This window comes from Genypterus blacodes, unplaced genomic scaffold, assembly GCF_046128005.1.
Source record: "Genypterus blacodes isolate CSIRO-AG114 ecotype Tasmania unplaced genomic scaffold, CSIRO-AGI_Gbla_v1 ptg000090l_1, whole genome shotgun sequence".
Taxonomy (NCBI): Eukaryota; Metazoa; Chordata; class Actinopteri; order Ophidiiformes; family Ophidiidae; genus Genypterus; species Genypterus blacodes.
In genome coordinates, this window is record NW_027466895.1 from 909,474 (window position 1) to 933,942 (window position 24,469).

The 24,469-nt window shown below is 43.6% G+C and overlaps 4 protein-coding genes across 8 annotated transcripts in view; 2 read left to right on the plus strand and 2 right to left on the minus strand.

Annotated features, from left to right (window-relative positions):
* Positions 1-711: 711 nt before the first annotated feature.
* Positions 712-7,469, minus strand: tcp11l2 (t-complex 11, testis-specific-like 2). The gene is made up of 10 exons (XM_076158973.1): positions 7,332-7,469; positions 4,338-4,518; positions 4,117-4,249; positions 3,850-3,970; positions 3,452-3,675; positions 3,129-3,265; positions 2,820-3,010; positions 2,529-2,710; positions 2,247-2,419; positions 712-2,150 (listed from the first exon to the last, which is right to left on the minus strand). Exons 2-10 carry the CDS (start codon positions 4,504-4,506, stop codon positions 1,888-1,890), a joined length of 1,593 nt encoding a protein of 530 aa, XP_076015088.1. The 5' UTR covers positions 4,507-4,518; positions 7,332-7,469; the 3' UTR covers positions 712-1,887.
* Positions 7,470-8,034: 565 nt separating this feature from the next.
* On the plus strand, positions 8,035-11,795 carry depdc4 (DEP domain containing 4). The gene is made up of 9 exons (XM_076158913.1): positions 8,035-8,126; positions 8,545-8,971; positions 9,127-9,278; positions 9,392-9,593; positions 9,776-10,026; positions 10,173-10,315; positions 10,413-10,538; positions 10,653-10,731; positions 10,816-11,795. Exons 1-9 carry the CDS (start codon positions 8,048-8,050, stop codon positions 11,013-11,015), a joined length of 1,659 nt encoding a protein of 552 aa, XP_076015028.1. The 5' UTR covers positions 8,035-8,047; the 3' UTR covers positions 11,016-11,795.
* A 180-nt stretch (positions 11,796-11,975) lies between these two features.
* scyl2 (SCY1 like pseudokinase 2) lies at positions 11,976-20,733 on the plus strand. Of its 3 annotated transcripts, XM_076158912.1 has the most exons (19): positions 11,976-12,139; positions 13,333-13,562; positions 13,738-13,895; positions 14,218-14,362; positions 14,839-14,988; positions 15,111-15,332; positions 15,508-15,624; positions 15,710-15,835; positions 15,954-16,130; positions 16,520-16,642; positions 16,884-16,997; positions 17,137-17,269; positions 17,354-17,472; positions 17,565-17,665; positions 17,759-17,828; positions 17,927-18,004; positions 18,099-18,221; positions 18,351-18,980; positions 19,414-20,733. In XM_076158912.1, the coding sequence occupies exons 2-18, from the start codon at positions 13,386-13,388 to the stop codon at positions 18,957-18,959; spliced, it is 2,742 nt and encodes a 913-aa protein (XP_076015027.1). In that variant the 5' UTR covers positions 11,976-12,139; positions 13,333-13,385; the 3' UTR covers positions 18,960-18,980; positions 19,414-20,733. The 3 variants fall into 3 exon arrangements, with proteins under 3 accessions (XP_076015027.1, XP_076015025.1, XP_076015026.1); XM_076158910.1 differs by having other exon boundaries at positions 18,351-20,733; XM_076158911.1 differs by lacking the exon at positions 11,976-12,139 and adding an exon at positions 12,255-12,459 and having other exon boundaries at positions 18,351-20,733.
* A 214-nt stretch (positions 20,734-20,947) lies between these two features.
* LOC143007528 (protein mono-ADP-ribosyltransferase PARP12) overlaps positions 20,948-24,469 on the minus strand; it is a 41,375-nt gene continuing 37,853 nt past the window's right edge. The window contains exons 1-13 of one of the 3 annotated variants that reach the window (XM_076158914.1): positions 24,110-24,173; positions 23,974-24,005; positions 23,840-23,879; positions 23,506-23,638; positions 23,137-23,281; positions 22,932-23,052; positions 22,772-22,841; positions 22,572-22,683; positions 22,099-22,204; positions 21,939-22,020; positions 21,793-21,856; positions 21,574-21,688; positions 20,948-21,473 (exon numbers count right to left, since the gene is read on the minus strand). In XM_076158914.1, coding sequence (XP_076015029.1) covers positions 21,412-21,473; positions 21,574-21,688; positions 21,793-21,856; positions 21,939-22,020; positions 22,099-22,204; positions 22,572-22,683; positions 22,772-22,841; positions 22,932-23,052; positions 23,137-23,281; positions 23,506-23,638; positions 23,840-23,879; positions 23,974-23,976 — 1,053 coding nt within the window. In that variant the 5' untranslated portion in view covers positions 23,977-24,005; positions 24,110-24,173 and the 3' untranslated portion in view covers positions 20,948-21,411. Of the gene's footprint in view, positions 21,474-21,573; positions 21,689-21,792; positions 21,857-21,938; positions 22,021-22,098; positions 22,205-22,571; positions 22,684-22,771; positions 22,842-22,931; positions 23,053-23,136; positions 23,282-23,505; positions 23,639-23,839; positions 23,880-23,973; positions 24,006-24,109; positions 24,174-24,469 lie in introns of those variants that run through there. The other 2 variants (XM_076158915.1, XM_076158916.1) reach the window with 2 other exon arrangements.

Consider the following 24,469-nt stretch of genomic DNA (forward strand, 5'->3'; position numbering starts at 1 on the left):
ATTCAGGGCAGCACTTCAGCTCGGATATATGACGGTTCTTACGTTTTCGGCGGAATATAACAATATACTCCCGATAAAAAGAAAGTTTTTCCTGATGACAGAAGTTATATTTACATATATCAAACGGAATAAAATTGTCATTAGTTATGTATTGGTTATAAAATTTTGCTCAAACTTATCTACATGATAAACTGCAATAACTCCTGACTGTATCCGAAGGTTACAATGCTGCCTAGTGACAGCTAGCGATTAGATCATGTTGTTTATTGTGCTGTACACTGACGCAGTGATAAAGCATGATAGTTCGGCTTGGAATATTGATCTTTCTTTTCCTACACATTATATCATATACATACCAAAGACAAACACTAAATCAGTAGGTATTTTTCAATTTTCATTCCTTACATCAAATCACATGTTTATACAAGAATATTTAACATCTGCAATATCTGTGCAAGATGTAACAAAGTAACACTTGATTTTAATTAATTTACTTGATTTGTTTTCAATTCTTAACATCCACATCCAGTAATACTAGGATATGACACAATATTATAATTTTGCATCCTCCCCCCGAAGGTAGTATGGTAGTATGACATGCCAGAGACAAAGGGTCACTCCTTGTTAAGTTTTCATACCTTTGTTTCATAGTCATATCGTATTTTGTTCAATGACTTCAAATCAAGCATTTTACATAGGTTCATAAAGGCATTCTATTTTTTTTGCAGTTTATTGTATTCACTGTGTTACAGAGGGAAAAAACAATTTGTAACATTGTAATGTAAAATCAAAAATACATAATTCCTATTCTTTCGGCATCTTTGGGTCATTTGCAAACTATAGATAAAATGTTTCGGAGATCAGCACCTTTGATTTACTTGTAAAAGTTGTAATACAACATAGCAATACTGTACAACTACCGCACCTCACAATGTAACAAACACAGCAACAAAACCAATAACCAAGATTCCATGAGCAAAGAACAAGCACATAGCATCCAACAAATGACACACAATCTGACAAACTACTCAATTATAAACTGAAATGACAAAAACCCCAACAAATAACTAATCATGCACATATTTTCTACCTTTTACAAAGTAGAGTCAAACAAGTTATGGCTATCCATATTTTGCTATTACACAACATCAAAGGAATTTAAGTAAACAAATACAAAAAATACACAAAGTTAATTCCCCTTTCAGTACAATTGAATGAACTCAATCCTTTATTTTACTTTATTCTGAACGATGGCACTTCAATAATTGGGCTGATAACTGTACTATAGTGAATTTATACATATACGGTTGACATATAATGCATTCTATTTAAATCATCTTTTATAAATATATAGGACTTCCTTTCTTCCTATTTGCTGGATAACCTCATAAACTATTATTTAAATGGTTTCACCCAGTGGATTTCAGTTATGAAAGGTTTGACTACATCCCTTTGATGTAAAGACAAGGGTGACTTCAAGATTAACCAGACAAACAATTTTCACCATTACACTGGTGTTGAGCTGATCAAGAGTCTTAATAAACGAGACCAGAATCTACCAAAAAGGATGCAGGTCACATTAATAACGTGGCACCTGTGCTGCACCATCGCCTCTGCTCTAATACAGGGGAGAATTGAGGCTATTGGGAGCAACGGGGGCCACTGCTTGACAATTAGGTCGATACAAAAGTTTTAAGCCAAAAGATATTCAAGATTTTATCTTTTACATGGTGTTCTTGCTCAGCAACTAAATTCAAATTAAAACACAAACATTTCTCAAATGTTCTTTAATCCAATAGGAGCCAGTCTTACATTCAGACTTACATATTCGAGCAGTAGTACTGCACCTCCCTTACTTCAGCTATTTTAATAGCATATGCAGTTGTTTTAGCTGGACGTGACAGAGTCCTGAGCAGTGTCCACAGGAGGGGTTGGAGCTGGTGGGCTGTCGCTGAACATCAACTTCCTGATAATGTCTGAGTAGAAAGGTCCATAGGTGCTAATGTTGTACTTCACCAGGGAGACGTACTTCGCTCCCAGAGACATCAGCTCAGGCTTGATGGCACTGAGGCCTGCAGGTACCTCTTCAAGTTTGACCTGAGGCTTGGGATCTCTGAGGAGCATCTTGAAGTACTGATGCACACGATCCTCTGCAGAAGGCAAAGGAGAAACAAGACTTAAATGAGATGGAAAGACCTCTGAGCCACAGCGCAGCCTTTCAGTCGCATCTGTGCACTAAATCTTACCGACTAAAGTGCGAATGGGATTGTCCCTCTGGGTGATGTTGCATATCTGGCCCGTGAGGGTGGCCTGCAGTGCTGGGGTCAGAGCAGGATAATCCCTCTCCGTCAAAGATTTGTTCAGCTCGCAGCAGATCTGCTCACTGGCACCCTTCAGTGCCTCTTCTAGATTAAAGTGCCTAAAGATGACAGAAAGGAGAAGAGAGGAATGTCACATATTTTGTCCAGCCTGTGAAATGGAAACTGTAGCGGATGAATGATAAGGGGTAAGAAGAAAATTGAACCGACGGGCTGTGCATGCCATCCAGCAGAACACTGGCCATCCTCTTCAGACGTTCACTCAGGGAGGCCAGGCCCTGGATTGGCCCTCCGACAGTGCTGTAGACGATGAGCAGCACTTCATTTATGGCCTGATACTGCTGGAGCTGACTCTGGATCTCTCGCAGTTGCAACTCTTGAGTCATCAGGGTCTAAAACAAGACAACAATGTTCAAATTGTCAAAATCTGGAAAATCACAGCGTTTAGAAAGATATTTCTGCTTCTTATTTTATAAGGACATGCAGTTGGTACAGACTCACCTCAGGCATTGGGCTCTTGCTTAAGTCCCACGTGAGGATGTGAAGAAAGGCATTATTGAGGATCTGGAATGGTCCAGGCAGCACTTTTTGTTGTTTCTCCTGGCTGCTGGTCTGGCCCATGTTGGAGTTGGAGGCCAAAAGAAGCTCCTCTATCGATGCCTTTATCCAAGAAGTTGTGTGCCTCAAAGCAGCTGAGGACATTTTCATTATTGGTCAGGACATGGAATTTGACTTGAATGCATTTCTCTATTAAACATTGTGCAACAAAACTACTGAAAGGTGTTAAAAGGTAGAAAACATATGACTTACTGGGTGTTTTGTCCAAGATTCTCTGGAACATGCTCCTCTCGCAGTCAACACTCATACTCTGCAACATGGGCCTCAGAAAATCAATTTCAGAATTGATGGCATCCATCTTCATCAGGTCCAGCACACGAAAGATCTCCCTGATGTGTAGAAACAACAAATCCACAGTGATTCATGTGCATAATTTAATCTCGCGTTAGTTTGAAATGGCCATCACTGAATCGTCACGATGCAAAAAGTGCCCAGCACCGTGTACATGGTTGTTTCTCACAGATAAGACAAGCATATGACACCAGTTAAGAGACACGTGGTTATTTGCGGCTTACTTGAACAGCATCACAATGTTATCTGAGCCTCTCTGGAGCTTGTTCAACTCCTCGTCCCTGCATGGCGCGCACAGCTTGCCCATTGTGGTGATGATGGAGGAGGCGAGCCCCTGGATGTCCACAGCGTTATTGTCAGCCTGCTGGCGAATCAGGTCCACATCCAGAATTTCCATGATCTGGGTCCTCATCCGATTCGCTCCCGGATTAAGGAATGACAGTAAGATCTGTTCAATCAGGAAAATGGTTTTAGGATATAAAAATATAAGATATAATGTCAAATGTATACATCTACAAGTATGCAAGGCTTTACTGCTGTAAACTTAAGACAACGATCTCGTCATGAGCGCCCTAAGCTTTTACCCAAGGCTTCTTTCTATCATCAGGCTGTATGGACTGACCTCCCTGATCTCCTCCACTAGTTTGATGGCGTGTTCATACTGAGGTGGGTCTTCTTTCAGCTCAGACTCCAGGATGTCCCAGTAGGCTTTGTGGACGGTGTCTTTGACAATCTTCCATAAACTGAAAAATTTGTAGTAAGACAGCTTACTCTTCTTGCGCTTGCAACACCGTCTTTTTGCCCAATTCTATATTTACCCAACTTTGGTTCACTGCTGAAACTATTAATCATTATCTGGAGGTGAAGAAATGGAAGCAGCAGGTGGTACCTGTTCTGAGGTAGGTTGACCGGCTCCCTTAGGATGTTGCGGTTCATGATCAACTCATGGGCAAATTTAAGACTGATGATATCCTGGGCAGCAGTCATGACCTCATCCAGAGTTAGGATTTTGGGCGGACTGGCTGTGGGAACCAGATCAAATATTAATTTGTGTAAACAAACAGCAATTTCTTTGGGTCTCACCCAAAAGTGGTCCATGGATAAACTCACAAGAGGGCGTGCAGTGCTTGCTGGAGCTGTCGCTGGTGAAGCTTGCGCGAGAAAACTCGCCGTCACTGGTCGATGTCACACTGTCGTGGCGCTCAGATGAAGAGTCCACATCACTACCTTGGTCCTCGCCACTGGACGTGGATGTGGGTCGCTCATTGTTTAGAGGCATCTTGGGTCAGAGCTGCATGTGAAAAGATGATTTTTAATCCTTAGCTCGTCTAATCTGTCCTACTTCATCAACCCTTGTGTTAATTTGGAGTATTTGATGGGGGACATCTGCTTGCCTGCTCCAACAGGAAATGTAACACGAACAAGCATACAACACCTGTGTATTAGAGAAAGTATACAGTAGAATGGTAGCTATAGCTGTTGTTGCCAGGGGAGGTTAAACTCCATGAGCACGCCTCATTTCACTGGTTTGTGTATAAATGTCAAGATCTCATCAAACAAAGGAGCTACAGTGTCACAATGGAAGGACCTTTTAATGATTAAAAGTGTACTTGGACACAAACACAGCCATTTCCAAAGTTGGCTTAAACAACAAACAATTTTCCTTGAGGACAATAGGGACACTGTTCCGGCTGGTCCGGGGTCAGCTGTGTCTCCAGGGCAGCATGGGACAAACAACGGGCTTTTCAACTGTCAACAAGATCCAGTTACACCCATCCCTCTGCTGTCTCATCATTCCTCATTACAAATATCAAGGCTTTACCAATATCCTAACTTAATAAGAGCACTCACAGTAACACTGATCACCACATTTCACAAATAAAGAGCACCGAAACATAATCTGATTTTTGTAATTAAATAGGCCTCGGCCTTCATAGAATTTGAGCGCTACAGTACTGGCAGGGTGACCCTAGGGTGTTCCTGTTCCTGTTCCTGGTCTCAGTTATCTCCTATTAAAAATGAAGACACACTCCCTCACTGCTCTGTTGGTTTAAAGATAGCACAAGGGGAAAGGTGGGGGTGGTTAAGTGACTTCGGTTTTGGCCTCTCCCGCTGTGAGGCTCACTCACTGCCTCATCATCTGCCAGACTTGAAAGATACTGTAGGTCACAGCAAAGCAGCAAAGGCCAATTTTCAGAGATTATCTGAAGTGATGGGAGCACAACAGACTGGGGTATTGATTATGGATTAAGTCTATCATCTGCTCCTTCCTTGTGAAACCTCTATAGGCAGCATAAGATTCAAAACTCCATCACAACTGACTCACTGCAATAACACACAAATGTATGAATACATTTGACATATAGGTCAAGCCTGGGGACACATCTCCTAAATCCAATTAAGGGAAAACTTCATGCCGCAGCACACAACGTTATAAAAGAAAAATAACATGCTGACAAGTTTGATGACAGGGTCTTTCCTGTTTCTGCATGCAAAAGGAATGTCTATAAAAAAATGCTTTTAATGAGCTTGGTGTGGAAATCTTTTCCACTAGCCTGCACCCTGACTGCCAACCCTATTGACAACCACAAATAATTATATATTTACCGCCCAAGATGTTGAAATGTTGAAGAATGTAGTAGCACGTCTTGTCAGCATAGATGTGTCACTTCTAAAAAAAAATGTCTAGACTAGGTAACTTTCCTCCTTTCCTTTAAATGTGTAATTAATTTTAATCTTGCAAAGTCTAGTAAACAGTCATAAAGCTGTAGGAGAAAACTGTAGTTACTGAAATAAACACTAGTGATGTCATCAAACTAGCAAAGTAACAGCAAGGATGTCATCCAACTAAGCAAAGTTACAACAGCGATGTCATACTTGTACGTTTACTAAATGTTGTTCAACTGTGGTTCTTAAAAAGAGTATTGAAACCAAAAAATGAAAAAGAAAATCAGTTGAATCAAGGAATTAAAGTTGCCAGCAAGATTACTGGGAGAGCAGCAGCAAACACTAACTGCTCTGACAATCAAGTTTGGCAAAGGGCATGGAAAATCATCGACAGCCCCTCCCACCCTTTACACAAGGAATTTGAGCTGCTCACATCAGGGAAAAGATACAGACTCCCCAGGGCCCTTTACAGAGTGTGAATTTAGTGCTCTGGCACAAAGAATAAAACTCATTTTACACTTTAATGTGGGCTAGAACATACTATATACTGACTTTCCTGTAGTTTAATCAGGCATTTGCAACGATTGTCATATGTGCAAATATGTGAAATGTATTTATCTGAATGAGGTCCTGATAGAGGATACATGAATGTCCAACACTCCAACCTCCTGGGCTGCAGAGCTGACTGTAAACAAAACATTAGCTGTAGGGGCGTGTGTGAGCTCCACGAGGTCTTTCCTTATTGGTTGAAGACCCTTGTCGCTTATCCCAACAAGGAAAGTCTTTGGTTACACTGCTTTTCACGTGGCCAGTAACTAGCCACACACGCGTTAGAGCTGAATACACGTGACCCCAGCTGCAGAACAAAACAAGAACATTCGTGTACACAAATGCACGATGTATTTGTCAGTGAAATTCAGACCCAAGACCAACAGTGCAGCGGACGCACACAGCTGACACGGTCACGGAGAGTCAGTGCAGTTGCCTATCACGGTTGTTTACTGTGACCTCTGAGGCTAAACATGATCCGAAATATGTCGCCATGATTCCACGCACATCATTTTCACTATAACACTGTAATTCAGGTGCATTTAACGAAGCTTCCAGGTTTGCACCAATTTTCAATGCTGAGGAAATCGGGTCATGACAAAGTATATCACTGAACAAACATGTCACTCTTTGTAAATACTCTAGGCAGAACGGGTTTGTTTAGTACATATACTGTATTTAACAATCGCGTGGATATTGGCTCGTTTGGTTTGTTTACTTCACACAATATTGTGTTCCAATCAAGTCTAAACGACAAGAACCTTCGTCGACTGAACTCGAGTTTCCGCTCCACAACGAAGCGAGCTAAACCGACTTAAGGTTGTCAGGTTACCGAGCCACACGACTGACTTTAAAGTCTAATAAGTAAATAACAAGACCCTCAGTTACCTCATTCAAGACTCCGAAACGGAGACGGACTCCAAAAATAACTCGTCTCCAGAGAAAGACCCCAAGGTCCTGTACTGTTTCTGCTGCCAGTGTGAAGTTAAAGGTCCTTCGATCCTGAGTGTAAACAGGCAAAACCATTCCGCACACAGGGGTGTTCAAAACAACAAAGACAGAAATGAAGGTTTAGAATTGCACGCCCAAGTGTTGTCTCAAAACACAAGAAACTAAATAAGTGCCTTGTGTCAAGAAATGTAACGGAAAGGAAAACTTAAAGAAATATTTGACAGCTAAAATGAGCCTTGTGTTAAATGGTATGATCCGCATCTTTTGTTTTTTTAAATAATGCAATATACTATCAGATAATATATCTTATGTACTCGTATGTAGATTAACTCCAGATCTTCATTGTTTTTTGCAACTTGAGCTGACTATTTCACAAAAGTAAATTACACTGATTTAGGTGTTTCATAATTTGATAATGACCTGTGACAAGAATCTGTTCCATCAAGGGGGTGTAATTGAATTTTAATAAGTAATGATAAATCATTAAATCATTAATACATATAACATACTTTTAGTGACGTATTTACTTATTATTTTAAGCCTATGAGATGCTTCCTGTTCTCCCACTTATTCCCAGAGGGTGGCAACAACGCACCTAGTATTGTTTGCCAGCTGGCATATAACAACAGAAGAAGAAAAAGTAGTACACCAAAATGATGGCGGGCGATTTGACACCTCGATTTAGACGATTGAACAGCCAAACGCGAAGTTTTCGTGAAAATATTCAACCTGGTACGTGTTGTGTTGTAATGTAACTACTAGACAAGTAGTTTTCCATTTCGTTAATGAAATCCAGCAAGATCGAATTTTACAGACAGCGCTAATAATATTATAGTATGCGAACCCGTGTAAGGGAATAACAAGTTGCCTGGTTAACTGGTGACTTTTGTGTATTGTTGTTCGATTCGTGCCCATCTGGATGGATGGATGTTTTAAACTTTAGAACACACAGAATAACAATTGTGAAATAAATAATGTAATATTAAGTAAATATAACCTCATGAAAAAAAAAAGCAAATGACAAAAATTAGTTTCTTCCTATCTCCTGGTGAAATGTAATACTCTTAATGATAATTTAGTTTATTCTGACCTTTAAAATCTGGGATTTGTTGAGTCTGTTTTCATCCTTGACTTCCTTGTCTCTTGACAGGTTTCTCTGGGCCCTTTGGTGCCACCCAGCTATGGCATAACATAATCCAGGCCCTGCAAAACCAGGTGGAGGTACGTTCCTGCAGGAGGCATCTCCGCCTTCATCCCGACTGTTTCACCGGCTCAGATGCCGTGGATGCTGTCCTCAGTTACTTGATGCAGAATGTGGTGTTTTGTGCCAGTGAGGTATCTCGCCTCAAAGCTGCACGACTCTGCCAGGCTCTGATGGAAGCCAAGGTGTTTGAGCCGGTTGGCACAAAGCTGTTTCGTCGAGACAAAGATTTGACCTTTGAGGACTGCAGCTCTAGCCTTTATCGTTTTCTGGACTGTAAGACCTCGCTGAGCTCTGTCATGCAAGATTGTGGCAGTGATTCAGAAAGCATGCCCACAGAGGAGCTGGAGACAAAGAAGAAGAAGAAGAGCTCCAGGTTGGTCCCTATATGTTTATGAAATACTTACTTACAAACTGAAGTGACTGTGCATTGAACTGGAACATTTTATTGTATTGACACACTATAAACTTCACAGCTCGTCTACACAGCCATCATCATATTGATCGCAGTCTTTCATGTTCTTTGTGAAGGTTGAATGAGCTGAGGACCATCTCCAATCCCTTCGCCGTAGGGCCATCAGACAGGAGGGTTGAGAGGCTGCTGAGGAGCATCAATCTGCAGCCCTCCCTGTCTCCACCTCTAACAACAGCCCCCACCACATCTGCTTTTCTGTCCAGGGCCAGTAAGACTGAGCTACTCACGTTACCTGTGTTGGCTGACTGTAAAACTTCAGTCTGTACATTTCGAAGAGCTCTTCTTACGTTTCCTCTTTGTGCTCTGTCCGTCACTCCCCAGTGATAGAAGAGGTATGGAAGCAGCAGACACTGCTGCAGCTGCTGCAAATAGTGGAGTTGCCCGTGTTGGACTGCATTCTGACCTCTCCTGCTAGGGTTCAGCCCCAGGCCTGCAGGGCTTCTTTGGCAATCCACCACCAGGACTTGGTTATCTCTAACACCTGCCCGGAGAGAGAGCTGCCGGACATGTTTAACCTGCCCCAGTCAGTGAAACCTAATGATGAACAAATAGTAAAATACAGTATCAAAAATATTGTGTGACTAAAGCATTCTTCATACTTCAACATTTCATTTTGAGAGGCAGTTGCATAAAGAATTTATATCTTCAATAGATCATGTCTACTGCAAACACTAACATTTTTGTAACGTTGCCCTCTTTTGTCAGACTGGATGAGTGGCTGTCGGCAGCGGCTGATTGCTTCGAGCTTTTCCCTGACCAGCTGATTGTGACGGCAGGAGAACATCTCAGCCTGCAGGGTGGCAATGCCTCTGCAGAGGGTGATGAGGCCGAGCGGCTGGCCTGCAGAAAGAGACTGCTCTTTGACACCATTGCTAAGCACTATGGTGGACAGGAGAAATCACCACTACTGTCAGTGCGCTACCTGGACATACATGTTGCCATCCTGAATTTGCTGGGTGATTCTTAATGATATTGTGTTTGTGTCAGCATGAAATCATGGACATGTAAACATATGAAGCATAATCACACCTGCAGCAAAGTTTAAAGGAATTTTCTATTTGAGTTTACTTCCCCCTTCTTGACTTTGCTTGCCTCCCTCCAGATGAAGGGGAGGTGCAAGATGCCATCAAAGCCTCTCAGCTGTGTTTTCGGCTCCAAGAAGCTAGCGTGAGAGATGAACTGCGGAGACTCCTGGCTTTCATGGCCACAGCAGCTCAACCAGATGCCTGCCGTCTGCACAAACAGGTAACTCCCATGCCTTTCTAACCCTGACTGTCTTCTATAGCCCTTTCTAGCAGATTCTGAGCTGAAGGATTTCGTCATTGATGTTTTTGACTTGCAGATTGATAACAGAGCCTTGATCAGCCGCACCTTTCAGAGAGCTGTTGTGCAGAATCGCGAAATGACCCGATCCCAGAGCGAGACCCTGCTGCTGTTCCTCATGGATAATCACACGCAGCTCTTCAAGGTGCAGCTCTGTTTTTGCTCTGTTGTTTCTCTCTTGCTTCTCTCTTGCAACACTTTCAAGTCAGTGTACAAATTTTGCATTATTGAACACACGCTCATTCTGTGATGAATCCAGATTCCCACATCCCTCATGGACGCTGTGAGGAAAACACTCAGGACAATGCAGCAGGGTAAAGACCCCGACACCATCACCAGTAAGTAAATCCAGACAAATCTTACATTTGCAGTCGTGTGACAAACTTAACCTGACACGTCTTCTTCCCGACTGTGTGTTGCAGTGTTCACCTTCTGCCAGCAGGTGACACCACAGCAATATGAAGACCAGCGTGAGGCTGCCACCCTGGAGGGCCTCAAGCAGCTTCTTCAGGACATCTCCCAGAACAAGAGCCTGCCTGCCAAAGAGAGGAGGAGGCTGCTCAAAGAGTTTCAGAAGCATCACCCCGTGGTCTTCCTCCAGCACTTCTACAGCAGCGCCTGAAGCATGATCAGGGTCAGATATAAGTTTGATGGGGTTTAGGGCATGGCCAAGTGAAATTCAGACGTAATGATGTTTGGTTTTAATTCTGCCATATTTCTACATATCAAATGAAGAATAGGAAGATTATTGCAGCCATTTTGTTTGGGGGTTGTTTCTTTAGCAAATTGAAGGCTTCTTAGGATAAAAAGCTCTGAATGCAGCACTACTGTAATTACAACTGTAATTGAAAGGAATTTAATATGTAACATTTTCTGTTAGAGATGAAGTAAGGACATGGAGCTGAGGAATTAAACCTAAAATTACTTTAATTAAATGGTACAAACATGTTAGGCTCACCAAAGCTGTGTATAAATTAATGTCATGTCATCTTTATTTTGGTTTTAGGGTTTCTTAACATGCTTTTAGTGCCACTACTGGACTGTGTTTTAACTTTTTATGATTTTACTTGATGGAAAAGTCATTACACAATGTTTTTTACCCAATTTAATTTAGGCTACAAGTTTTAATGATCACTCAGGTAGATAATTGATTTAAGAACTGAAATAGTAATTACAGTCTTAAATCCCATTCATTCACTAATTTGTTGTATTTTGCATGCATTACAATTGTTACAATGCACTTTATGATTCACTACCTGCCTTGTTTGTTGATGAAATGAATCAGCAAATAAAACTTGATGCTCTCTCAAAGAAACTGTATTGCTCATGATTGTATTTTGATGCATATATTTCCACCCCACTTATGTGAAACATTTCTGTTCCTACTACCTATGTTGGTATTCAGCCTCCGTTTGTGTCCCTTTATTCGTTTTAGTTATTAAAATAACTGATGTAAACGGACCATGTTAATTTTTATTGTACGTATAGTGATAATGTGTCATTTAAGCGACAGAATCATGAGTTATAGTGAAAACTCTGATGACTTGTTGACGAGCCTGACTTCATTAAACACAACCCGGAAGTAGCACAGCTGAGCGTTAGCATCCTGAGCTACAGCTAACTCATTTTGAATGCTTCAGGAAGACATGGGGGCTGTGAGTCACAGCCATTACTGACAGCTAGACTGCTCAACATTTGTTTTGACCTACAATAACAAATAAAACGGGGACCATATCCGACAATAAGGTAGGAGCGAAGTCTCTGACTCACAATATGATGTCGAGACAAACTGTCGTTATAATGATGTCAACGTCCACTGTGTCTCCTCTTGCGCAATGCTAGCTGTTAGCTCAGGTACAAATAGCGTCATGTGTGAATGTAAAAGCAGGCTGTGCTCGGTAGCTTAGCTCGCTATCAACGATAACGGTGTCATGAGCCTTTAACAGCGGCGTGTGCAAGGAATTTACATGAAATGCGAGCTCGTTATTTGTCTTTAGCCGCTAACGCAAGTGATGTGCTAGGATGATGTGTACATAACTAAGACGATTGATTGGGCTAACATCCAGGTAAGCTAAACGAAAACAGACACTTCTGAGTGCATCCCTGATAAAAACATGTTTTAATCGTTACACTTAAATCGATTGCTTGACACATCAGGTCTTCTGAGACGTCAATAAACCGGGATGTCCTGATGGAGAACTAGTCAAAGACTCTGCGTGGTTAATGTCAAAACAACTGGTTACAATGATTGCACTCTTCATCCGGCTACTAGCCAGCATCCAGTGACACCTCACCATAGACAGATTGGTTCCTGTGGGGGTGTGAGACATGCCATTAGATTGAACCTTGCTGTGGGGGAGATCAGTCGAATTATTGATTTATTACAACTTCTTCAAGTCTAAAGAGTCCTTCATCCTTTCTGAACACTTGTGAATGAATGAGTACTTGATGTTTTGGTTGGACTCGAGTTCAGTGTCTGGAATGTAGCAAAACAAAGCTGAGGAAGATGGACACAGACATAAGGATCACTCCGCTGTCATCTCCAGTGGGTTCTTCACATCCTGTTTGAAGAAGCAGTCATTGCCTGAGTTTGATGGAGATGTTACACATGAGCGTGATCTTTCCATGACACACCTTAACATCGCTCTGACTCATTATTTTGATTGTTTGAGCTTTGGATTTCTACATACCTATCAGCTGTGTTCTCTGTGTTTTCATTGCAGCTCTGTTGCTTAAGTCGCTTGCAGTTCTCTTAAGTAAATGAATTACAGCCTTAATTTGGGTTGTTGACTTTATTGTGACAGCCTTGGTTGTGTATGTGCTTATTATCCAGTGCAGCAACAGGATTCTTGTGGAGACTAATGTGCTAATTGTCTTAGTGGTTGCAAAGACCACTCTCGTCTTTGTCTCACTTCCTCTTCCTCCTCACCTGTCCTCAGTGGTCTGCCTGCCATCCGTCTTTTGCACCTTGGTCGTCCGGTCAGACCAGAAAATGGAGTCTATGCTGAACAAGCTGAAGAGCACCGTCACCAAGGTGACAGCTGATGTCACCAGCGCTGTCATGGGCAACCCAGTGACACGGGAATTTGAGGTGGGACGACACATTGCGAGCGGGGGTCCTGGCATGTGCTGGAGAATCTACAATGGCACCAAGAAGTCCACCAAACAGGTGTGTGTGTGTGTGTGCATGTACATCCAGCCCCTGACCACACCAGGCCCTCTTCCCCATACAAGTATTTGTTATTAGATTGTTTTGCTGATGAATTTAAAATGCATCAAATGACTTGATCACTTATCACTTCATTATGCTAATTTCCTTGCATTCTTTGTCTTTGACCCTTTAGGAAGTGGCAGTGTTTGTATTTGATAAGAAGATGGTTGACAAATACCAGAAATTTGACAAAGACCAGATTGTTGATTCACTGAAAAAAGGGGTGCAGCAGCTGACTAGACTGCGTCACCCCCGTCTGCTCACTGTGCAGCATCCTCTGGAAGAGTCACGGTAATTAACACACACACACACGCGCTCCTACATAACAGCAAATTGAATGAGTCACAAGGAGAGGCTTGACTTTCACCGGGAGAAAATAGCACCACAGATGTATTTGTTTGCCTCTGTGTGTGTGTGTGTGTGTTTGTTAGCCGCATCTTGTCATGATGAAAAGTCTCTACAGTCCAGCCCTGAATAATTCATGGTCCCCTGAGAGCAAAGTGCTCTGGCTTTCTCTCCAGGCAGCTCTTAGATTGCTTCTCTGTCTTGTTTTTGTCCTTGTTTGCTTTTACTCATGCACGGGACAGACAGTTAACTGCTCCTCTGCCCTCAGAGACTGCCTGGCCTTCTGCACAGAGCCGGTATTTGCCAGTCTGTCCAATGTGCTGGGCCAGTGGGACAACCTGCCGAGCCCCGTGCCCAACGACATCAAGGAGTACAAACTTTACGACGTGGAGACCAAGTATGGCCTGCTACAGGTAAGAGTGCAGGCAGACTGTGAAGATGCCTTTGAGCAAAACACTTCAAGGTAGATGAGAATTATTTGAGGGACAAATCAGGTTTCAATGCACATTAGAGAAGCTTTAGGTTCACTCTGCACACTCCTCATTCTGGACACTGCATTTCTTATGAATATAACAAATGTAGTTCAACAGGTTTTAGTATGACATAGTTTCCATCTGAATGTATGAAATCAGGTGCCGGTTCTCCTCTCAGCCTGTTGAACCTGCTCAGTTCTTGGCCTCACCTCTCTTGTGTGTATGCAGCCAAGCAGCAGAGTCTTGTTGCTCTGCCAGGCTACAGTGTCGATTTTATCAACGGCATATATTTGGATTAGGGAATTTTGGATTGGGATGTTTCCTCGCCTTCTGAGCCTTCGCCACCTCTCACATCAAACAAATCATTTTCCTTCATTCCCCTCATTGTCTTCATTGCCACCGTCTTCTGTCTGCAGATGTCAGAGGGGTTGTCCTTCCTCCACAGTGGGGTGAAAATGGTCCACGGTAACCTGTGCCTAGAGAACATCATCCTCAACAAGAGCGGCGCGTGGAAGATCATGGGCTTCGACTTCAGCATCTCCTCCGTCAACCCCTCGGATGCTGAGGTGAGTTTGAGACTTTCCTGTCTCTCCAGGTGAACACGACGTGGCAGTCCAATTGTTTGAGTTATAGACGGTTAAGTACAGAAGTGTGCAGTCTGATAGGTGTTTCTTCTCCTCTCCTTCAGCCGAGGTACACATGCAAAGAGTGGGAACCCAACCTCCCCCCGCTCTGCCTCCCCAACCCTGAGTATCTGGCGCCTGAGTACATCCTGTCCGTCAGCTGCGACTCCGCCTCTGACATGTACTCTCTGGGTGTGGTCATGCACGCCGTCTTCAACGATGGAAAGCCTGTGTTTAAGGTCAACAAGCACGACATCTTCAAGAGCTTCAGCAGGCAGCTGGACCAGGTACGGGTCATTAGTTGCACAATATTCATCCTCTGAAGCATTGAAAAACTGAAATGCACTCCAAATATGGTTTGTGGTAATTACCTGTGGTTTTGGATGGTGTAGCAATTGTAGCTGCAATAGGGGTTGTGTAATATGTTCCTAACTGTTACTGTTCCTCTTCCTCTTTTTGCAGCTGAGCACCATGAATCCGGCGGTGTTGAACAAGATCCCTGAGGAGGTGCGGGACCACGTCAAGATGCTGCTCAGTGTCACGCCCAACGTCCGGCCCGATGCCGACCAGATGACCAAGGTTTGATTGTTTATAAACGCATCTCATGGTCTGGATTTGATTCTGTCTGAGGTAAAAATGTCTGACTCGTGTCTTTGGTGTCCAGATTCCATTCTTTGACGACGTGGGCGCGATGACCCTGCAGTACTTTGACTCCCTCTTCCAGCGAGACAATCTACAGAAGTCGCAATTCTACAAAGGCCTTCCCAAAGTCCTGCCCAAACTGCCCAAGGTAAGGCCGTCCGCACTTTCTGTCACATTTGAGCTGAGCGGCGATTAAATGACATCATGAACCTACAGCAGAGTCGTCCGGTCTTATTGAATGTCTTATCAATGTCCCGTCTCTGCAGAGGGTGGTGGTGCATCGCATCTTGCCCTCGCTGACGTCCGAGTTCGTCAACCCGGACATGGTTCCCTTCGTGCTGCCCAACGTGCTGCTGATCGCCGAGGAGTGCACCAAGGAGGAGTACGTGCGCCTCATCCTGCCGGACCTCACGCCTGTTTTCAAGCAGCAGGAACCCGTCCAGGTGAGACGCCACTTCACATGGGACACACATATTCACCAAGAAGTAATAATGTGATTGTTGCTTCACCTGTGCATGATTTTGTGCGTCATATTTGACCGACTAAAGTGAAAGCTCTGTGTGTTTTGTCTTTCTCTGTATTTTTCTTCCATGCTTGTTCAGGCTAGTAATATGGTGAGTGGTATTTGCTGTGGTTATGTTTTGGTTACATATTTGTGAGTGAATGAGTGTGTGTGTGTGTCTGTGTGTGATGTTTTAATACTCAAAACCTTAATTGAATCACTGAAATTAGTCTCATTCCATCTCCATTGACCGCCTCACTCATCGGTAGAAAATATTGGTTGTGCTAGATAGAATTCTTAGTTCTTCATTGTGTTCTTTTGGCTGTGCAGATCCTCCTGATCTTCCTTCAGAAGATGGACCTGCTTCTGACCAAGACTCCGGCCGAAGACATCAAGAACAGTGTGCTGCCGATGGTCTACCGAGCTCTCGAAGCCCCCTCTGTGCAGATCCAGGTACAAGAATGTGTTCACTGTGGGGCGCTCACAAGATGATCGAGACTTTAGTTTTAGTTTTAGTTTTTTTTTAGTTTTGTGTTGAACAACCTGACGACCTCAGGAATTGTTGCCAACCCAGTTTCGAATTAATAGCCATGTATTTTAAGCTCAACACACAGTGATGTATACCTCCTGCAGGTAGACCACGTTGTTTCCCTAAAATGCTCATTTCCATATGGTCTCATCTGTGCTATTCCAGGAGCTGTGCCTGAACATCATCCCCACGTTTGCCAACCTGATCGACTACCCGTCCATAAAGAACGCGCTCATCCCTCGAATCAAATCCGCCTGTCTGCAGACCTCGTCACTAGCAGTGAGTCTCGCTCTTTTAATAACAAAACATCTGTTCTCTCTGCTCGTCTTCCTCTAACGCACCCCATCATCCATCACCCGCACTGAAAGTTGTAAGCTAAAACACCTTCTACAGTCGCTTATCATGTGTCACTACACAGGTACGGGTCAACTCTCTGGTGTGTCTGGGGAAGATTTTGGAATACATGGACAAGTGGTTTGTCATCGACGAGATCCTGCCCTTCCTCCAGCAGATCCCCTCCAGAGAGCCGGCAGTGCTCATGGGGATCCTCGGTAAGACAAACCCAGACTGCTCATCTCTTTTCGAACAAGTGATCCAAACAATCAAACAACCTCTCTTTTGTTTTTTGACTGTAGGAATCTATAAGTGCACCTTCTCCCATAAGAAGCTGGGCATCCCTAAAGAACAACTGGCCTCCAAGGTTCTGCCTCACTTGGTCTCTCTCAGTATAGACAACAACCTCAACCTGAACCAGGTACCCAACAGCCAGACTGATTGGAATCGTCGTCACAGGAAACTTAATCGTGTTGGGCTAATCTAATCCTGTCTGATGATGCCACGTTTCAGTTTAACTCCTTCATGGTGGTTATCCGGGACATGCTGAGTCGCATGGAGACTGAACACAAGACCAAGCTGGAGCAGCTGCACCTCATGCAGGAACAGCAGAGGTGCCTATAATAACGGCTCTATTGGATTCAATTTCATGATATGATGATGATGATGATGATGATGATGATGGTGTGACTTGTTTCCTCTAACAGGAGCATGTCCATCTCCAGCCAAGGGAAACAGTCAGAGGAAACTAAAAGCCCACCTACGTCTTGTAACCAGGTGAGAGCTTCATTTCATAACACATTAGAGAACTGACAAAGCCAAGAAGATGTTTGCACCTTCTCCATCTCAATGATTCCATTTTCCTCTGCCTGCAGATAGACGACATCTTCGGCAGCACAGGAGTCAACGGCAAAGAGAACGGCTCCTCTGCACCGGCTCCACAGCCCAACAGAGTACAGTCATTTTGCATTTATTCCATTTTGTGGAGTCTCTGATCCCTCTCTCCTCTTCATCACTCTTTGTTCCATCTGTCCTCTCTGTCCACAGATGTCTCTGACTCTAGAGGAGAAGCAGCGTTTGGCTAAGGAGCAGGAGCAGGCAGCCAAACTGAGGAACCAGCCAGCTTTAGCTCCACAGAGCATCAAACCATCCAGCTCCTCCAACACACAGGTCAGGCCCCGCACTATTCGAATTGTACTATTTGCATTTATTGACGTTAGAATGTATGAGCTTTATTTCCATGACAACCATACACACTCATTGCTTTTAATAATAAATTCCACCCATGTTATTTTGCAGACGAAGGATCTGACCAGCAGCCTTCTCAACCAGATGACGTCATTAAACAGCATGTCGTTGGTCCGGCCGCCCCCCGTGCAGGGCGCCGCCATGGCTGCCTTCCCCGCCCCCAGCCCCATGGTGGGCTCCATGGGCACCCCGGTCTCCAACGGCTTCAACACGTCCATGGGCTTCCAGGCTGGAGGTATGGGGATGGGCATAAGGCCCGCAGGCCCCGGCCTCTACGGGGGCATGGCCACCGCCACCAGCACCCCAAACTTCGGTGCCCTCGCACAGAATCAAGGACCGCTCGGGCAGACCAGTAAAGCCCAGGACATGTCAGCCTTGGACAATCTTTTCACGGCCAGCAAGCCCAAAGTCAGCCTCAATCAAATGGGCCCGCCCGGGAACGGCAGCCCCTGGCAGCTTAATCAGTTTGGTTCTTCTCAGACTCAGCTGCAGGGGCCCCCGGCAGGCATGGGAGGGGCGCCCAGCGGCTTTGGGATGCAAGCAAACCCCTTTTTCAGCCCGCAGAACTTCTCTCAGCCTCCCGCCGCCCCTAGCGTGAACCAAACTGGGATCAAACATAGTGCATCTGTCAACAACGATCTCAAAGACTTGTTTGGTTGAATTGAAAGGAAACTGTACCAGGTTAGAGTTTATTCTTTTAGGTATTGTAGAAGGAAGAGCTGTGAATTCATGCAGGAACACTAGTTGAATGTGAAGAAGGCGCTGCTGTCTGTTTGTCATCCGATCTGGTTTAAAAAGCGATTCAGACTCTTGCTCACATTCAGTCGGCCCCTGGGCCTCAGTAACCTGCACCTGAATTCAATTTCTACTGGACCAGGAGGACAGAAGGTTGGAGTGGGAACTTCTTCTTCTTTACCGTCTTCGTAACAATGCTGGGGATTTCCTACTGTTTTGTACTTCACATCCTGTCACATGAATGATTAATTCAAAACTACTCTCACTTAGGATGTGTCTGTGTTCATATCATGAATGGAATGAGTGGATGTTGTCTCACCCCTTTAAGATGTCTCATTCCTTGCTCAAATGTTTTTACTTTGCCTTCCTGACGTTTCAGGATCTGCTGCATGTGGAACGTGATCAGAACGTCGGCTTAAAAACAAAGAAACACCAAAATATGCGATCACAAAGCGCCGACGAGCCTCCAGGAAGCTTCTCCACTGAGGCCACATGAAAAGGTTGGAGAGAATCAGCTGCCAAACCAAACAGTCGCAGATTAGACGGCGCAAACCAAGTAGCCTCTCTGCGGTACGTCTCCATGGCAACTGCTTCCCTGCAGCACCTGTAACCTCATTTTATAACACTGGACTGGTGAGACATTCTGCGTGTAGCCTCGTCTACATTCTCCCCTCTTTTCCAGCTCATCTAGTCGCTTCGCCGTCAGGTGAATGTAGTTGTCCCCGACGACAGTCTTGCTGTCTTTTTGGACTTCCTGACGTGACATTCACGCCAGGAAGTTGCAATGGGAGGAGCCAACTTTCCTTTACGTACACCGATTGATCAAAATGCTGTCCCAATGGCTCGTGCGACTGATGTGACGTTGACAGAAAGTTGGTAAACAAGAACAATATGCTCTGCTTAGGTTGTTGTGCCTTTACTTGGTTACAACTCAAACCCAAGCAGCGTTCAAGTATTGACCTTCCCCCCCTCTGCCAGCTGTCCGGTTAACCCGTCTGCTTCTCAGATTGCTTTGATGCACGTTACTGAGCCGACCACAAAAGATCTAAACATTGATTTTTGCATCTTTCTAATGATTCCCAATGATTCCAGCCAACAATGGCGTTTAAATACTGTAAAATTCCTGTAAAACGAAGTTATATTTGCTATATCTGGATCTGAGCAACTTGCAGCTGATGGAGGACCCGTGTTGTAGACATATTCTGAAATGTGTAGTACTTATTTGATGTCTTTGTGTTGTTGAGGCCTTAGAAGAGTTGTGTGCAATAATCCTACCTGGTGGTTGAGGGACGCCTGCGGTGTGTTTAGTTTCACGCGAGCGGCCTTCAGATGAGCCTTTTCCTTCAGCCACAGTGACCCACAGCAACCACACAGGTCCTTCAGATTTTCTAAATACATGAATTGGTGTGCGCTCATTAAAATCTGACATATTTTAAAAGATTTACTTCATTTTATGGTGTCTTGATACGCTTTGGCCACACTGTGTTTCTCTCCAAATGCTCGTGATGGGGATCGTTGTTACCATGCTGAAGTCCGATGCCGTTCATTGGATTTACATTTTGTTTTGATTTCCACATCCGTGACGACAGTCTGTGTGTGTCTGTGTTCAGATTGTTTTCATATGAAGTCCGACATGACAATTTTTAAAGGGGGATGTGATCTATTCTGGCAGGACCCCCCCCCCCGCCCCCCCCCCCCCTTCCGACGCAGAAAACTAAAGCTTATTCTTCTACAAGACTTGTGATCCTTTGTATACTACGGCTGTCATATGTGTAGTGTGTCTCTTGTTTTGTGTGTTAAAATGCTGGTGGTTCATTGAAAATCTGTACATATAAAGGAAAATACACAATCTGATAACCTTCCAATTGTGGTTAATTTGTGTGGTAGCTGCAAAACAATATCAGACACTTGAGTTTGGGTAAGAAATCTCACTTTAACTTAAATCACGTGGCAGTTTCAGGCAGTTACAGTGTTAATATGGACACATTAAATTGGCAGGAGGACAAACTGACAGAGCAAGCAGGGAAATTAAAACCTCACACATGTTGATGTAAACATTCTGGAAGTACAGGATGAAGTAGCTTTAAGTATTCCTATAGAGTCTCAGCCTCATGTCTGCAAACATACAATAATAGTTTATGTGCCTCTGCATTTTGTCAGAAAGAGGTAAAGTGTTGAAAGATGAATGATATACTGTACAATGATTTGTCAAAGTTGAAGAAAAAAGTGCAGTGTACTTTAATCCCTGATATAAATATAAAGATATCTCACACTTTAGGGTACACTTCATATTTTCATAAAAAGTCTTCAAGATTACACGAAGATGACGGGCAGTGTGTGAGAAACATTACTGAGCCGTTCCACCATCTTCCCTCAGTCACTGGTTAAGGCGCTGAAGTGGTCTGATGGTGTTGGTGGACTGGTTCTTCTGAGTCATGGCTGCAAAAGACATGACAGGTCAGTCCAACATGAGAGAGAATCATACAGAGTATACGTGTTACTTTGAATCAGCTGCACCTGGGCTGTTGTTTTGGCTCACCTGAGAAGTCGAGCTCGTATTTAAAGCTCGACGTGGCAAAGGTCATGGTACCAGATGGGTCCTTTTGGTACTGGGCCTCAATGTCCTGACTGGAAACGCTGCATTGACCAACTGACTGCATAAGAGAGGATGAAACGAGCTTGAGTCAGGTCAAATCCACGAGTCCTGCATTTCTGAAGCACTGTTCAAACGTGTGAGCAGAGACGAGCCATTTCTTACTTTGCTGTAGTCTTTCCACCTGCCATCAATGTCGCGGAACTGCCATCGCGGCTGTGTACCAGTGCTGTGTAATAGAAACATTTGCCTTTATTGTACATGCATGCGTCACAATATTTAGTTTAAAGAAGCCAAACCTTTGTCCTGACCTGCTCTCCTGTTGAGTCCCATCCACGGCTGTCCTCCTCACTGCTCTTCTTGTCCCAATATTGTTATTGACTTGACACATACCTACGAGCAGAGAGTGTGTTTGTGGCAAATGTGACAGAAAATCAGCTATGTGTGTGTGTATATGTGTGTGTTACTTACTTGAAAAATCCAGGGTGTACGAGAATCGATTGGCCTTGAAGTGAACCTGGCCTGTTGCGTTCAGTTGATATTGTCTCTCAATCGCGGTACTGTCATAGGAACATTTCTACAAAAATACACACGCACAAATGAATCCACTTTGTAGATGCATACACACTGTCCCCAAACATATATGTATGTTATGACAGATTACCATGGAAACAGCCATAAATGCAGTTTTGAAGTCGAAATCATTTCAAAGCATCTGGTGTCTTGAAAGTGTTTTCGATTTGACCACCAGATGCCGCTACTGAGTCCAATACGACAAGTTTAATATATTAGATAGATAGATAGATAGATAGATAGATAGATAGATAGATAGATAGATAGATAGATAGATAGATCATCACAGTCCCCCAAAAATTGTGTGGGCTGAAAGTATAAACACAGCTTTTACATTTTTCACAGCAGAAGTCACTGGATGTCCCACTCACATTTGCTTGGTATTCGTTCCATTCCCCCTCGTCTCCCATGAACTCCCACTTAAATCTGTCAACAGTGGGCTGGAAGAAGAGATTCATGGGGAGAAATGAGGTCCGATGGTGGCTAGAAGGACACAAAAGAGCATTTATCCTCTGCTGTCGTCCTGTCTGAATGCTGAAAAGAAACAGACAAAAAAACCGAAGCGTCTTACCTCTGTGTGACTTTTGGACGTCTGCGTACATTCCTGCTGAGGCCCGAGATGTTGTTGGTTTGGGTCATAGCTGCCGATTAAGAGACGGAGACACACATTCAGTCACTGAAAAAATATGCAATATGGTATCTCATGGTGAAGCAATAAGACGGTGACATACTGGAGAAGTCCAGCGTGTACGTTGTAGAGGCCACAGTGAAGGTGAACGATCCCTGAGGGCCCAGAGTGAACTGATGCTCCACATCTTTACTGCTGATCGAGGAGACCAACAGGCCGGAGCCCTGGAAGGGATGTGGATAGAAGGACAAGGCCGTTTGGGAATATTCAGTCAAGCTTTGAGGATGGATAGTGGGACCTGTCCATACCTGGGATCCATATTCACGCCACAGCAGGTCATCTCTGTAATACCAGCCTACATCCTGGGCCTGAACCTGAGGCAGGAAGCTCAGTCTCTGCACCTTTACACCAGCAGTCAGAGTCTGGAGCGTATCAAAGTCTATGAACACCTGCCTGTGGAAAAAGAGGATAATATAATGAGTTTTATTTATTAAATTCATTGATTATATATTTTCTGACGGCTTGATGGCCTTTTATTTGCCTACATTAACCAGTATATATAGCGAACTTGGAGAAACAAGAGATAAACAAAACGTCCCTTTAAAGGAGGAGGAGTTTAAATGCCATTTTGTGTTATGGAAAGCTAAAGGTGAGGCAGTTTATCTCACGACACTGACCCATAGGTGACTGTGTTTATGGCGATCCCTTTGGCTCCGGGCTGGCAGTAATGGGTCTCGATCACATGGTCATTCTCAATTCGTAGCCAACAGTGACCCAATAAAAGCTGCCACTCATAATGTTTGTCATTGCCTGTTAAAAAACACACATACATTCAGTATTCATCCCGTTCCACATCATCATTCGGAATTTGGCTATAATGATCCACAATTAATGCAATAGTGCCTGACGTTTACACTATAATTAAGAGTTGGCTAATAAAACATACAGTAGGTCTGTGTGTACTCAAAGTAATACAGCAGGATCCTATGACGTCATCTGTACTGCACATACCTGAGGCAGACTGAGTGGAATAGTACATCTCTTTAGTTTCCTGGAAATCATAGTAACAAATTACAACACACCTTTAAAAAATCGGAAGTGACTTTCAGTTGAGGAAGATAAATCCGTAAGTGGTTCAAACTCACCATGCTGAAGGGAAAACAGACTGCAACAACAACTAAACAGAGGATCAGATAAGAAGTGATGAAAACAGAACAATATCAAGGAATGGTCTACTGTCATATTAAAGAAAAGTTGAAAGGTTTGAGAGAAGCTTCTTACTCGTTCAGGCAGGGTAGGGCAGCTCTCACTTCTGGTCTCATGAGCCTCATACTTTCATTTTCATTTCTCAGGAATGAACGAAACATGTTTACAACTTCAAGCTCCGCCTACCTTCTGTCATTATTAAATGACAGACACAACTCACTACATTTGTTATAAATCATTTTGAATTTGACATTTTAAAAGACTGCAGGCAAATCATAAATGCCATTTATAATTTATATGAAAATCTGACGAATTCAAAATAAAGATTTTAAATAATTGTGTACATAATTACACATCGGTGAGGTCTGATTCTTATTCTTGTATTGTTGTCATATAATCTGTATGTTACTGGATTAACAGAAGAATCAGATGTGA

Excerpts from the sequence above, each read along its gene's own strand:
- scyl2 (XM_076158910.1), top strand. The coding sequence starts at position 13,386 with ATGGAGTCTATGCTGAACAAGCTGAAGAGCACCGTCACCAAGGTGACA. Across the intron at positions 15,333-15,507 it reads TCAGCAGGCAGCTGGACCAG|CTGAGCACCATGAATCCGGC; the intron begins GTACGGGTCATT and ends CTCTTTTTGCAG. Across the intron at positions 15,625-15,709 it reads ATGCCGACCAGATGACCAAG|ATTCCATTCTTTGACGACGT; the intron begins GTTTGATTGTTT and ends TTTGGTGTCCAG.
- tcp11l2 (XM_076158973.1), bottom strand. The coding sequence starts at position 4,506 with ATGCCTCTAAACAATGAGCGACCCACATCCACGTCCAGTGGCGAGGAC. Across the intron at positions 4,250-4,337 it reads CAAGCACTGCACGCCCTCTT|CCAGTCCGCCCAAAATCCTA; the intron begins GTGAGTTTATCC and ends TGGTTCCCACAG. Across the intron at positions 3,676-3,849 it reads TAGTGGAGGAGATCAGGGAG|ATCTTACTGTCATTCCTTAA; the intron begins GTCAGTCCATAC and ends CTGATTGAACAG.
- depdc4 (XM_076158913.1), top strand. The coding sequence starts at position 8,048 with ATGATGGCGGGCGATTTGACACCTCGATTTAGACGATTGAACAGCCAA. Across the intron at positions 10,539-10,652 it reads ATCACACGCAGCTCTTCAAG|ATTCCCACATCCCTCATGGA; the intron begins GTGCAGCTCTGT and ends TGATGAATCCAG. Across the intron at positions 10,732-10,815 it reads AGACCCCGACACCATCACCA|TGTTCACCTTCTGCCAGCAG; the intron begins GTAAGTAAATCC and ends TGTGTGTTGCAG.